The 13784-nt window shown below is 34.9% G+C and overlaps 1 protein-coding gene across 5 annotated transcripts in view; it reads left to right on the plus strand.

Annotated features, from left to right (window-relative positions):
• Sdccag8 (SHH signaling and ciliogenesis regulator SDCCAG8) overlaps positions 1 to 13784 on the plus strand; it is a 233922-nt gene that overhangs the window by 54096 nt on the left and 166042 nt on the right. For all 5 annotated transcript variants that reach the window (XM_076832046.1, XM_076832047.1, XM_076832048.1 and 2 more), the window contains one exon: positions 10202 to 10354. In XM_076832046.1, the coding sequence (XP_076688161.1) occupies positions 10202 to 10354 (153 nt within the window). The remainder of the gene's footprint in view (positions 1 to 10201; positions 10355 to 13784) is intronic.

Here is a 13784-nt window from a genome sequence, read left to right on the forward strand (position 1 = left end):
AATATTTTGTTCCATCATTAGCTATGAGTTAGAATCCATTGTCAGCTAAATTAAACATATTTAAAAATAATGATAATGACGGTACTAAACACTTAGTGATCAGACAGTATTCATATCTATGAACTTTAAATAATAGGAAGTTATCGTTGTTTCATTGTTGTATTTCGGGGCCACACCTTACTCCATTAAAGTTACTGTGTATTTTCTATAAACACACAAGCCATCCTTCAAGTGCTTAATAGCCACATGGATCCATTGATTAACTGTAGCGGACAGTGTAGATACAGAACATTTTCATTATCACCAAAACTTGTTCTAGGAGTCTAGAGTGACAGAGTGCTTGCCTAGCATGTGTGAGACCCTGGATTCTATCCCCAGCACCAGGGGCATGGAGATAGCAGGTTTGGGGGGCGGGAGGGGGGTGTTGCATTGGATAGCATTGGTCTAAACCATGGACAGATTGAGCATCCTTAATCTGAAATGCTCTGAAATCTGATTCTTTTTTTTTTTTTAAAGTACTTAGCAATGTTGCTCAAAAAAGTCTTTAATTTTGAAGATTTTGAGGTTTTTGGATTCATATGTTCACCCAGAATCTGAAACTCTTCTGGCCAGGCATTTTGGGTAAGGGATTCTCAATATGTGGTAAAGTTAATGTTTTATTAAAATGTCAGAGCTAACACCTGTAATCCTAGCTACTTGGGAGATTGAAGCAGAATGAGCACAACTTTGAGACTAGCTGGGTAACTTAGTGAGACCCTGTCTTAACAAAAAATAAAAAGGGCTGGCAGTGAAGTTCAATGGTAGAGTATTTACCTTGTATGTGTGAGGCCCTGAGTTCAATTCCTAGTACCCCGCTAGACAAAAATACACACACACACACAGATATTCAATTGACCCACATTCATTGCTAATTTCTGCACTAATGCTTCTCCTCTGCCTTTGAAACTCAGATTCAAATCTCTCACATATTTTGTTTCCTCTAGCACTCATTTCTTCATTTCCTCAGAGCTCAGTAATAATCCTTAAAAGCTCCACTGAAGATCCTTTTGTCTTTCATTTTATCTCCTGTGACTCTGATGAATGCGTTTATTTTCCTTATTTTCCTCATTTCTTACTGCCATGTGCAGGCCTTTGTTTTGAAATCTGCTTTTATGATCATTTTTTTTTTTGAAACTAGGTTACTATTCTTCTTTGAAATCAGCATTTTTGCTGAACCCAGTAATGCAGGCCTGTAATTCCTGCAACTTGGGAGGCTGAGGCAGGAGGATTGGAAGCTTGAGGCCAGCCTGTGCAACATAGCAAGGCCTTTATTTCAAAAAACAAAAAGGAAATCAGTGTTGTCATGTTGTCTCTCTTCTCCCTTATCATAATCAATAGAAACTCTCAACTTAGAAGACACTCTAGGCACTTTTTAAAATCTTTAGCATCTGACCTTTTCCTCCTCCATCCTTTTTTCATCATACTTATAGCTTTCAACATTTATGTCGTTAACATGTACCACAGGAACAACACAACCCCCTTTGTCCTTTATTGAGGTTAAGGACAATAGTCAAGAGCCACTGTTTGTTTTCTGATCCCTCAAATGTCTCTTCTACTCTTTATAAATTTTTTTTTTATAGTTTTTGCTTTACCAGCCCTCTATTTCCTAAGATGAATCTCTTTTTCTAAGTTTTTGATGTCTCTTATTTCTGGGGTTTCTAATGAGTCTTTGACCCACTGGTCATCAGTTATATCTACTTGCATCCCCCTTCTCTCTCTCACCACTGTTCCCCCACCCCATTCTATATACAGCTGTCATTCTCCAAACAAAATTCAGGCTTCACGTGATATTACTTAATTTTTTACCTCCAGTTCATCATTTTACTGGCAGAGTTTTCCAAAAAGTTGTCTTTCCTAGTATCTTTCCTTTTATTTCTCATCACATTGTAGTCAGGCTTTCAACAAACTGTAGTGTAATTTTATACTACTGAACTACTCACTTAATGATCACTACTGACTTCCTGATTATCAAATCCAGTGACTTCATCTCAATCCTCATGCTACTTAGACCTTGAAGTTTTGGAAGCCATTAATTGTCCTATCATGACATAATTTCTTTCCTTTGATTTATCTAATATTTCACTCTCATGAATTCTCCTTGTATGACTCTTACCTACTCTTTTCGAATCTAGTTTAAATTGTTTTCTATAACCCCTAAATGTAGACTTTTTTTTTAAGGGTCTCTTAAAAGAGTCTTTGGGGTTAAAGACTCTTACATGGCATGTTCACTTGGCACTGACGCATTTGGTGACAGCCTAGTGCCCTCCAACACAGTGTGCTTGGCCAGCAACCCATGTAGCATGAGGCCCAGGACCTTTTGGATCTTCTTTCCCCAACGTGATGGTGGAGCACTTGTAGCATTTCAGGTACATTGGCTCTCCCACAATGTGCTCAAAGATGTCATTGTCTAAAGAGTTCATGATGCCCATGGCTTTCAGAAGAGATGCCTGTGTTGGTTTGCACCTGCTTCTGCACCTTGTACACGTACGCGGAGTAGCTCTTCTGGCTACTGGGCTTGTGCTTCTTACAGTCGTTCTGTGGATTATTACCTTCTTCTTGGAGTCCTTCCTCAGGGCAGAGTGGACTTCTATGGGTTAGGCATGGTCAGTGAGCAAAAACTGCAAAACAGCTAAATGTAGACATTATTCAGAACTAGTTCCTATCCCTCCTTCCATGTTGTCCTGATTTCCTGGGATTTGTATCTCCTCTCACGGTCAAAATTTATCTTGATTTGAACCACCCCCACACTGTGCTTTTAGCGCTACCTGCTCTCTTGAGCCCCAGACCTATACTTCTTGCTTCTACTAGATCTCTTTATATGGATGATATTCCACTGGCATCTACTATACAACCAAGTTATTAATTCTTTCCATCTTCCCATCTACTAATTCTTTTCCTTCTACTATTCTCTGTATTTTTTTTTTCCAAAATCACATCATTGTTTTACCAACAGCTCTATGTTAGATTCTTTAAAATATTTTGGCTCTTCCTCATCATGTACTTTTTTGTTTGTTTGTTTCTTTATGTTAAATGGCGATTGAATCCAGCAATGTTCCACTACTGAGCTACATTCCCAGCCCCTTCTTATTTTTCAAGACAGGATCTGGCAATTGTTGAGGCTGGCCTCAAACTTGCAATGGCCTGCCTCAGTCTCCTGAGTTTCTGGAATTACAGTCATGTATCACTATGCCAGCCCAGTCACTTATTCTTTACATCCAATCATTTGCCAAGCTTAATCTCTCTTGAGTCCCCTATTTACAGCCTGTCGCAATAGTTGCTTTCTCTCAGGTTTCTTCCAGGTTCAGTGTGTCTTTCAGATGGCTCTATTAAGCTTCCTGAATTGTTGATCTCTCTATTCAGTCTGTTCCCCTGTTACAGTAGAATTAAAGATAATTCTTTAGCATGACCTTCTAGATTTTTCATGGTCTGGGCCTGCTCCAACTTTTCTAGGCTTATCTTTCACTACAGTCTTTCATATGAGCTATGCTTTTTCCAGAACATGAACTATGAATGAACATTTTCACGAATTTGCTTATGTTAATGCTCTTCTACCCTGTGTTCATCTGTGAAATATCTGTTCAACAGATGAAGTTCAACTCAGGTGGCAGCTTTCCCAGAAGTTTTCCCCAGCTTCTTCTTATTTGGATTAATCTCTTCCTCGTCTATTTTCCCACTGACGTTTTATAAAGTTTTGGTGGATGTTTACATATCTTGCTCCACCAAGACCATGAAAATCAGGTCTGTAATGTTTATCATTGTATTCTTTTTTTTTTGATATTTGTTTTTTTTTTCTTTTTTTTATTATTAGTTGTTCAAAACATTACAAAGATCTTGACATATCATATTTCATACATTTTATCATTGTATCCTTACTTGTATTCCTCATATTAGTTGCACAATTAACATTTGTTGAAGTCAGTAATTAGTCCTAAATATTAATGCGAAGTTTTATCATTAGTGTTTCTTACAAAATTTAACAATTAAGAAGGCATTATGTGTTATGAATCTAACATTTTCTCTGAATTAGTAATAATGAATACAGATTGATTACTAAGCAATTTCTAAAATGTAATGTGGGTCTAGAAGTTTTTACCTAGAAGGTGTATTATAACATATGAATTTTGCCTTCTGAGAGTATTAAAAAGGAAGAGGACATAGATACTTTAATTTTAAAGCCAACTATTTTATTAAGTGGGAGACATTTGTTCTTTAGTTCCTTGCCTTCTGTTGCCATCTAGTGTGCTATTTGTGTATTGCATGCTAAGTAAGGATAAGGAGTTATTTTATATTATACTGTTTATTTACACTTAGAATGGCAGTGAAAATCCCTGAGACTTTTATAAGAAAATAAATGTATAACAGGAAGAGATTACAATCCCAATAACCTTTAATCAAATCTCTTCTCTTTTGCTTTTTAAATCTGTGATTTGGGTAAGTTATTCAATGTCTGAAATCCCCAGTTACTTCAACTGAGTGGTAAAATTTCTTGAGGGAATTAAATAAATGAATCCATATAAGCCATTTAGTAAAGTATCTGGAAAATATTAAGTGCTCTATGAATACCTTTGTTTGAAAATTGCAAATTATTACAAGTACAAATAATTTTAAAACTGAAAAACAATTGCCTGGGAATAAACAAGGGTGCAAGAATAGAGGCTTACACAGTATAAAGCTTGTTAGTAAAGCTACAAGAATCAGATGCAAAGGCTAACAAGTCTTAGACCTGCCTGCTTGTCTTGGAAGGGGAATTATTGAGGGGGTGTGTATTGGAGGGCCTGGAGGCTTTGAAATAAAGTTGCCTCAAGCATATCTGAAATGAGATTCTACCTCACCTTTTTTCCCTAGCCCTGTTTATTTTATGTTTTTATTTACTTTTTTTTTTATTATGAGACAGGCTTACAAAGTTGCTTAGGACCTCACTAAGTTGCTGAGTTTGGCCTCGAACTTAAGATCCTCCTGCCTCAGACTCCTGAGTCCCTGGGATTACAGGCATATACTTCCTTGCTGGGCCAAGATAACCCTAATAAAGAAAAAAATTAAATACCAACCAAGTTGGTTGAATAACTATGTCCACAAACTTTGTTTGTGTCCAAATGATGTCCAAATCATTCTGCGTCTTGGATTATAGTAAAATCAGAAAGGAATTAGAAACCTGGAGTAAAACAACAACAAAAAAAAAATAGAAAAGCATTGAGCATTTGATTGAAGTCACAAGCATAGAAAATAGCACTTCTTGATATTCACATTTTCTGCTGCATAACAAAACCAAATTATAGTCATATGCTGCATAAGGACATTTCAGTCAGGGATGGATCAGATGTGTGACATTGACCTTATACGATTATAATGTAACTAAAAAATTCCCTGTGGCCAACATCATCATCATTGTAAGGACATAGTATAACACATTACTCATGTGTTTGTGGTGATACAGGTATAAACTTACTATGCTGCTAGTCATAATTATGTTGCATACATAATGTTTGATAATGATAATAAGGGAATGTTCACTTATGTATTAACTGTATCATACTATTTATCATTATTTTAGAGTATACTCCTTCTATTTATAAAAAAACATTTACTGTAAAACAGTATGTCCTGTTATGCTAGCAGTATGTCCTGTTATGCTAGCAGCAGCCTTATACATCTCATGTTTTGTATTTTTTGATTGCACCAAGAGGCAATGTCACACGATTGACCTATAACATCTAGGTTTATGTAAGTGTACTTTACAATGTTTTCATGATGAAATTGCCTAATGATGCATTTCTCAGAATATGACCTTGTCATTAAATTATGCTGACTTTATCTTGAAAACTGAAGATAGGGATAGATTGATTAATGAGTTTCTGTTAAGTAAGTGTTTAAAACTTAAATTTGGTAGTTTGCAGTATTAATGAGTTATATGCTTGAAATGTGTTGATAATCATTTTTATTTTATGGGCTTGCTTTCTTGTTTTCTTTAGTTTTGTTTTGTTGGTACTGGGGATTGGACCCAAGGGCAAATAACCACTGAAATTAACCACTGAGTCACATCCCCAGCCCTTTTATTTTTTATTTTGAGGTAGGGTCTTGCTAAGTTGCTTAGGGCTTTGCTAAATTTCTAAGACTGGTCTCAAACTTGCAATCCTCTTGCCTCAGCCTTCCCAGTCACTGGGATTACAGGATTGCACCACCATTCCCAGCTATGGGCTTTATTTTGTAAAAATAAAAGCACATTGATAAATTCTAAAATTTGTTCCTATAACTATACATTTCTTATAACAGGTTAATTCTTTAGTCATGAATTGTTCTATCACTAGAATTTCTAGGAAACCAACCCTTGCGGTTAGAAAGGGCTTATTATATCCTAAAATAGTTTTCTTATTTTAAAAATTAGTTGAGCAGATACAAATTTCATTGTGAAAAAATCTTTTGACTCCAAGACAGTAATGTATATCATTTGGTTTAATAAAATTGGACTAGAAATATTAATCCTAATACATCATATTTTGAAACAGTGTTGCCAGGATTATCATAGAACAAAGAATAAGGAAATTTCCCAGAAAAGAAAAGGGCCCTTGAGGATTGAATCTTCTGGGTAGGAGGAAAGTATAATTCCCCAGCTCCTCAAGACCTGAGCCACTTCTACAAAGGCCTTGAAATCGGGGGAAACTACTCCCTTCAAGATTGCTGGGAGAAATGGCAGCACCAGCTGCACATTAACTTGATCATCTGTGAAGATCTGTCATTTAATTTTAATTGTCAGCTTACTGACATAGCCTTTGAGAAATCACTTATGTCTTTAGTGAACAAGTTATATGAGTATAGTCAGGAGATACCAAATAAGCTAGGGTTCTGAAAGATAAGTGAGGGAGCCCCAGAATTAAAAGAGAGAACTGCAGTGAAAATATCTATGAATATTTGTTTAGAAATCACAGTCTTTTAATGAGGTACACTGTTAGAAAGGACATTTTAAGAAAGATTAAATCAATTTCTACTTCCAAGTGTTACTAACACTTAATATTTTCTTCATTGTGACCAAGCATAAATTTTAAAATCAAAGCAAATAAAATTAAAAGCTATTTTATAACATGGATCATTGGTTAGACACCAATAAACACCAATAACCAGTTTTCAACCTAACAGTTTTATTCAGCATTTCATTGTTCTTTTCATACTCATCATGCCCCATTATTACTGTTGGCTTATCCTTGAAAGAAAGAGACCATTCACAAAACAAGACTTTGGCAATGTTTTTATTTATGTGATTTATAACATTGTACTTTGTACTTTTTGCTAAATCACCTTATCTAGGCATTTGGTCTCTCTATAATGATCATTTGTTCTTCCTTGTTCCTGAACTGATTGAATTCTTTGAATTCTTTCTTTAGTTGTTCTTCAGGTTAGCTTGGGTTTTAGGTTTTCAGCAATCTGCTCTACTGTTCTTGTATTTCATTAATTTTTATTCAATTGAAAACCTTCTGATTGTGTCACGAGAGAGGGTCCTAACAGGACCCTTCCAAAGAGGAAAAGAGGACCTCAACTTGGTCCATGTAGATTCTTAATATTTTCCACAGAAAAGAATTTCTGGATGTATCAGGTAGGATGTCACTGACAGGTTTATTTAGTGAAAGAAAGCAATAGAGTAAGGAAGAAAGGATGTGGGTGTTCCAAAGTGAGATGCACTTTGGGGACCTAGGGTTCTTCTTTTAAAGGAAACTTCGTGAGGAGTGGGCATAAGATGAAATGGAAGAATGACACCAGCCTAGTGAACTCAGTTCTTTGATCATAGATCACAAGAAATTTATGGTGGTCTGGTCCGCTCCAGGATCTTCAGGTTGACATTGTCTCCTCTATCTGGTTAATAAATAACATTTGGAATGTGCCTATTTTATGGTTTCTTAAAATATATCTCCCTTTGTTTTATCTAATCTTAAAACATGTTGTATAGGCTTTACAGGCATATAAGCTTAAATCAAAATAAGACAATTTGCATAGATGAGTGAATTCATAGTAACATTAAGATTTGTAGATTTCTTAGGAATTTGAGAAATTTGTAGATTTCTTAGGAATTTGACCAGCTTAGAGGAAAAACAGATCTGGGGAGTAACTCTAAAATCATGTTGCTTTTAGCTTTGTAGCTATGGTCTCTTTTTCCTTCTTTTGTGTGTGTGTGTGTGTTTCATCCTACCTAAATTGGATATATTTATTTATATTCAATTATTATTTTATTAATTTATACCAGTAATATTCATTATGTCAGCAAAAAGTTATAGTCAGGGGGACTGGGGATGTGACTCAAGTGGTAGCACGCTCGCCTGGCATGCGTGCGGCCCGGGTTCGATCCTCAGCACCACGTATAAACAAAGATGTTGTATCCGCCAAAAACTAAAAAATAAATAAATATTAAAAATTCTCTCTCTCTCTCTCTCTCTCTCTCTCTCTCTCCTCTCTCTTTTAAAAAAAAGATTAAAAAAAAGTTATAGTCATTTGCATTAATTCATATAAAATGCTTTTATAAACAATTATATTTTGAAGCACAAAAGTCACTAATTCATATTTCAAAGCTCCAAGTGCTTTAATTATGGAAAAATTATGCTTTTTCATTTCTTTTAAAATTTCCATTCCCAGGCATTCTGAACTAGAATTTAGCTTGGGACTAACTCCCTACAGTAATCATTTTATAGTTATCCCCCCCCCCCCCCCCGTTAATCTGACACAGTTAAACTTATCCTCATACTTTATAACTACAAGTCAGAAATGTTCAAGAAAAGATCCCCCTGGTCCCGCCCCCCCAAAAAAGCTTAATGCTTTTTAGATGAAGAAAGGAAATTTCATGTATCCTAGATTGATTGATTGATTGATTGATTTTCCTTTTTTGCAGTTATGGGACTAGAACCCAGGGGCACTCTACCAGTGAACAATTGCCCCAACCTTTTTAATTTTTTTTTTTTTTTTTTTTTCTGTGAGACAGGGTCTTGCTAAATTGCCAAGACTAGTCTGGGAACTTGAAATCCTCCTGCCCCTCTTCCTGAGTAGCTGGGATTAACAGCGTGAGCCACTGCCCCCAGCCCCTAGATGTTTATTGTCTGTATTTATTATAGCTTTCACCAGAGGGAAGTATAATAATGCATAAAACTTACAGCATATGCTGTAACTATATCTATTTCCATTATCAACAAATGGGACTATTAAATTTATAATCACCCAGTAACCATAAAAGACTTGGGTTTCTTTTTGTTGTTGTTGTTGCTGCTGTTGTTTTTGTGGTCCTGGGGACTGAACCCAGGGCTTTGTGCATATGAGGCCCCTTGGGTTTCTTTTAACAAATTCAGGGGAAAATAAAGATTGGATGAAGTAGATTTTATAGATAAGAGCAACTGGGATAAGACCAAGATAAATTAGAACCTTAATTTTATTGGGGTTTTAAAAAATTGTGATTTTTGAAGTCATATTTTATTATTGGGTGTTATCCATACAGGTGTTATAAATGTAGCCAAAAGGAAATTAGGAACTTTTTATTTCTGGATATATAATGAGAAATTTAGACTAAAGGACACTTATGGTGACAATTATCATTAAGTTAAGTAGTGAATTCAGTTTTGACTCTTTCCCTATTTTAACTTTTGATTGTTACCTAATATTTACATTAGTTGTATGTTTAAGGGTAATGAACTAAATTTTAATTATAGTTAAGAAAACTATTAATATGGTGTTAAACAATAAATGTCTGTGTGTCATGAAATATAGTATTTAACATCTCATTTTAAATTGTATATCCATTTGTCATTTAAAATATTCAAATTTTTAACAAGGAAATCAGAAATTAGTAAAATTTATATAATCATATAATATTAACATGATATATAATTTAAAATTCTAAAACACTTGATTTTTCTGATCCATGTTTTCAAATTCTGACTCATCTGTGGCCCTCATCAAGGTCTGTTACCTGAATTTTCTAGTTGATCAGCCATAATTGTGAATATTGAAATATCTGAGTAAATGTAACATTTGCATATTATTTTAGATCAGTAAGTGGTGTCAATAAACACAAAGTTATTCTAATGAACTTTATAGTGAATTTTAACTACTTTAAGTAAAAGTAAAATGACTCTTTTCTTTCTGTATTTTTTTTCTAAATGCTACCTCCCATGTTACTCTCTTATTCTGACAGGCTCTAATCCAGTGTGAGCAGTTGAAGAATGAACTGGAAAGGCAGACAGAAAGGCTTGAAAAAGAACTTGCATCTCAGCAGGAGAAAAGGGCCTTTGAGAAAGAGATGATGAAAAAAGAAATAATGAAAGAAAGGGAGGACATGGAATCAAAGGTACTTGAGTTGTTATGCCCACTGCTGAAAAAAATTTTAATGTTGATGTGCCTTTAGGCTGCCATTCTTGAATGGGATTTAAATATTAAAAATCTTTATAAGTAAATTTCTTATATTTTAAGAGCTCACTAAAATGTTTTATTTTTTTTCATATTTCTCAATGAAATTAATCTCTGACCTTTTCAAATAAAATAATCAATTTACTTCCATATTCTGCCATTCAGCTTGCCCTTCATGTTTTTTAAAGGAAATCAAGTGCTCCAAAAATACCAGCTTTTATTTCAACCTTGCCTAAATTAAGGAGAAATGACTCCCCTTTTTATCCCCTTTACCAAATTAAACATAAGATAAAATTTGTAAGAAACAATGTAATCAATAAAAAGTGATTATACAAATTGTATGAAATCAGTTCTGAAAAACTACATGACCAATAATGACCATAACCAGATTAATAACTAACTGGAAGGGAGAAATTGTAGGCAAAAAGAACAAATAACATGAAATGTGCAGTATTGGAAAAACAGTAACAAATTGGAGTGCAGAGTTGAGTGGAACCTAATTTTAAAGTTGCTATAGTAATAAAATTGAGCAAGAAGTAACCAAAACAACTGTGTTACATTTTTTTTTAAGTAGAATCAAAGCTTGTGGCCTAAATACTGTAATACTCCAGTGTGTAATAATTAACTCATATAGCAAATACCTACTATGTATCTGCTGTGTACAAGGCAATGTACAGTCCTATGTAAAAAAAGAGAAAAGTCACAACTTCTGCCCAACGAGTTTTAAGTCTTCTGGATAAATTGAAGCATTTACTATAACTCCATTCTCTTCTTACCCTTTTTGAAAGAAAACAAAAATGTGTCTGTTAAAACCTTACTGTAGGGCTGGGGTTATGGCTCAGTAGTAGAGCACTTGCCTAGCATGTGTGAACCACTAAGTTTGATTCTCAGCACCATAATTAAATAAATAAATAAAGTAAAGGGCCATCAGCAACTAAAAAATGTATTAAAAAAAGAAAACCCTTACTGTAGGTCAATCTGACTGACTACCTCTCTGCCTTGGATTGGTCATCTCAGCTGATGAAAATCCTACAATAGATGGAAACTTTGCACACTTGGGGGTCTATTAGTCCTCCTATGCATTCCTTTCTTTCCCATTCTTTCAGCAATCAACCGATATTAATTTTAGAAAGCCTGGGGATGTGGTAGTTTCAGGACCAGTGAAATTGCCTCATGAAGCTTTTAGACATTTTTTAAACATTAAACAAATATTTTCATAAATTACTTTCTAATTATGATTCTTATAAAGCATTAATGGCTCAATATAGAATACTGTGGGAATGTGCAGCAGGAGAATCTGACCTAGTCTAGGGCAGTCATGAGAATTTTCATAAGGAAAAGATTTTTAAATGGTACTGGAAAGGTTAAGAAGGAATTGTCAGGTGAAGAGTTGATGGGAAGAGTTTTAGGTCCAGGAAAATAATAAACCAAAGACTCTGAAGCTAAAAAAAACACTGGACTTTCTAGGAATTTAAGAAATGCCCAGATGACAGGAACATAAGGAATGAGGGTCAGAATCATGGAGTTTGGAGAAGTGTTCAGAGGCCAAATCCTGAATGACCTTAAATTCCTTGTGAGAGATTTTAAATTTTATCCAAAAAGTAATGAAAAACCATTTAATAGCTTTAAATTGGAAAGTGTTCTGATGTCATTTATATTTGAAAAAATCATTTTGTCAGTAGATTAGAAAGAGAACCAGAATAGATGTAAAGATCAGGTTATAGTAGTCCAGGTGGAAAATGATAACTTGTACTCATTTTTCCATGATCATTCTATATCACTTTTTGTTATCCTCAAATTCTCTGCCATACGACTTTCTCCTTCATTCTCAGCAGAGAGGTTTAATAAAGAATAATAAAGGAAATAATAAATAAAATTGAAACCATCAGGTAATATCCATCCCAAGTATTTATTTCCTCACCTCTGCCATTAAACAAATTTTCACCTATAGCCCAAACATGTCAGGATAGACAAGGATTAATCCTATCATCATCCATTAACCTAGATCACAGCCCCTTTCCCACCTGAAAGAGTTTATTCCATTTGTTATCCCCTATCTTCTGAGTCTTAAAACTTTTCTTTCTTAGCATTAGGAAAATACTCTCAAATTCTCTCACCTGTTGAAAAAAATCTTTATTCTAATTGATCTTTACTACTCTAAAAGATCTAAAAATCTCATTGCCCAAAATATACCAAACCAGTTAAATTTTTGGGGGGGGTTGGGGGAGAAGGGGTGGTTGGTTGGTTGGTTGGTTGGTTTGGGTACTGGGAATTGAACCCAGGAGTGCTTCTCATTTAGCTACATCCCTATCCCTTTATATTTTTTGAGAAAGGGTAGTGTTAAGTTCATAGGGCCTCACTGAATTACTGATGCTGGTCTCAAACTTGCAATCCTCATGCCTCAGTCTCCTAAGTTGCTGGGATTATAGGTGTGTACCACCACCTGACAGGGTCAGTAATTTTTTTTAAGTTGCCTAGTTTATTTCAATATGCAGCCAAAAGTGAAAGCTACCTTAGTAATTCTATATCTCTCCTCACTCATTCCCTTAATTGTTATGTTCCTTGAAAGATTATCCAAATACATCTTTATTTTCTTACTTTCCATTTACTCTTCAGTGCACTCCAAATCAGCTTTTGTACCCACAGTCCTTGAGAATACTGTTGCTAAGCTTATTGACCACCTGCCTCCCTGTACTATATTTACTGAATTTTTAGTTCATATTAAAAGATACATGTTCCTGGATTTCTTTGAACTCATGTTTTATTTGGGAGAATGATTATCTTCACTTTGAGATAGTGAAGGAGCCACATTCAGAAAGATGCTTAATAGAAAGTTCTAGAGTTTAGTAGAGAGTTATCAATTGAGTTGTCTTCATCACTACTGTAGCTTTAATTCCATGTATAGTATAGATTTCTAAATCTTTCATTTTCTACCAAGCTACCAGATCAGGCTTACTTTCCATCTTCCTTGCCCCAGTGGAACTGCTATTCCTATAGTTGTGCGCAACATAAATCTTGTTTTCATCCTTGCCTCTGCTCTCTACCTCAACCTTTATACCTCATCACCAAGTTCTAGAGATTCAGGTCCCTAAGTATTTTAAATTGCCATGTCACTCTTGGATTGTTCCTCCAGTCTCTTGTATCTGTGCCTTCAGTGTCACCTCCTTCCCATCTGTTCTCTTTATCATAGCTAGAATGATCTTTCTAAAATGAATTTATCAATGTGCCAGTCTTTTGCTTTAAAATTCTTTATGTCTCCCTATAACCCTGGATAAAATTTAGGCTCCCTTAGCATAACATAAAAACTTCAATTCTTTCTCTCCAGTCTCATCTCCCTTCATTTTTCTTCCTTGCATCCCCACCATCCTGAC

Source organism: Callospermophilus lateralis, chromosome 13, assembly GCF_048772815.1.
Source record: "Callospermophilus lateralis isolate mCalLat2 chromosome 13, mCalLat2.hap1, whole genome shotgun sequence".
Taxonomy (NCBI): Eukaryota; Metazoa; Chordata; class Mammalia; order Rodentia; family Sciuridae; genus Callospermophilus; species Callospermophilus lateralis.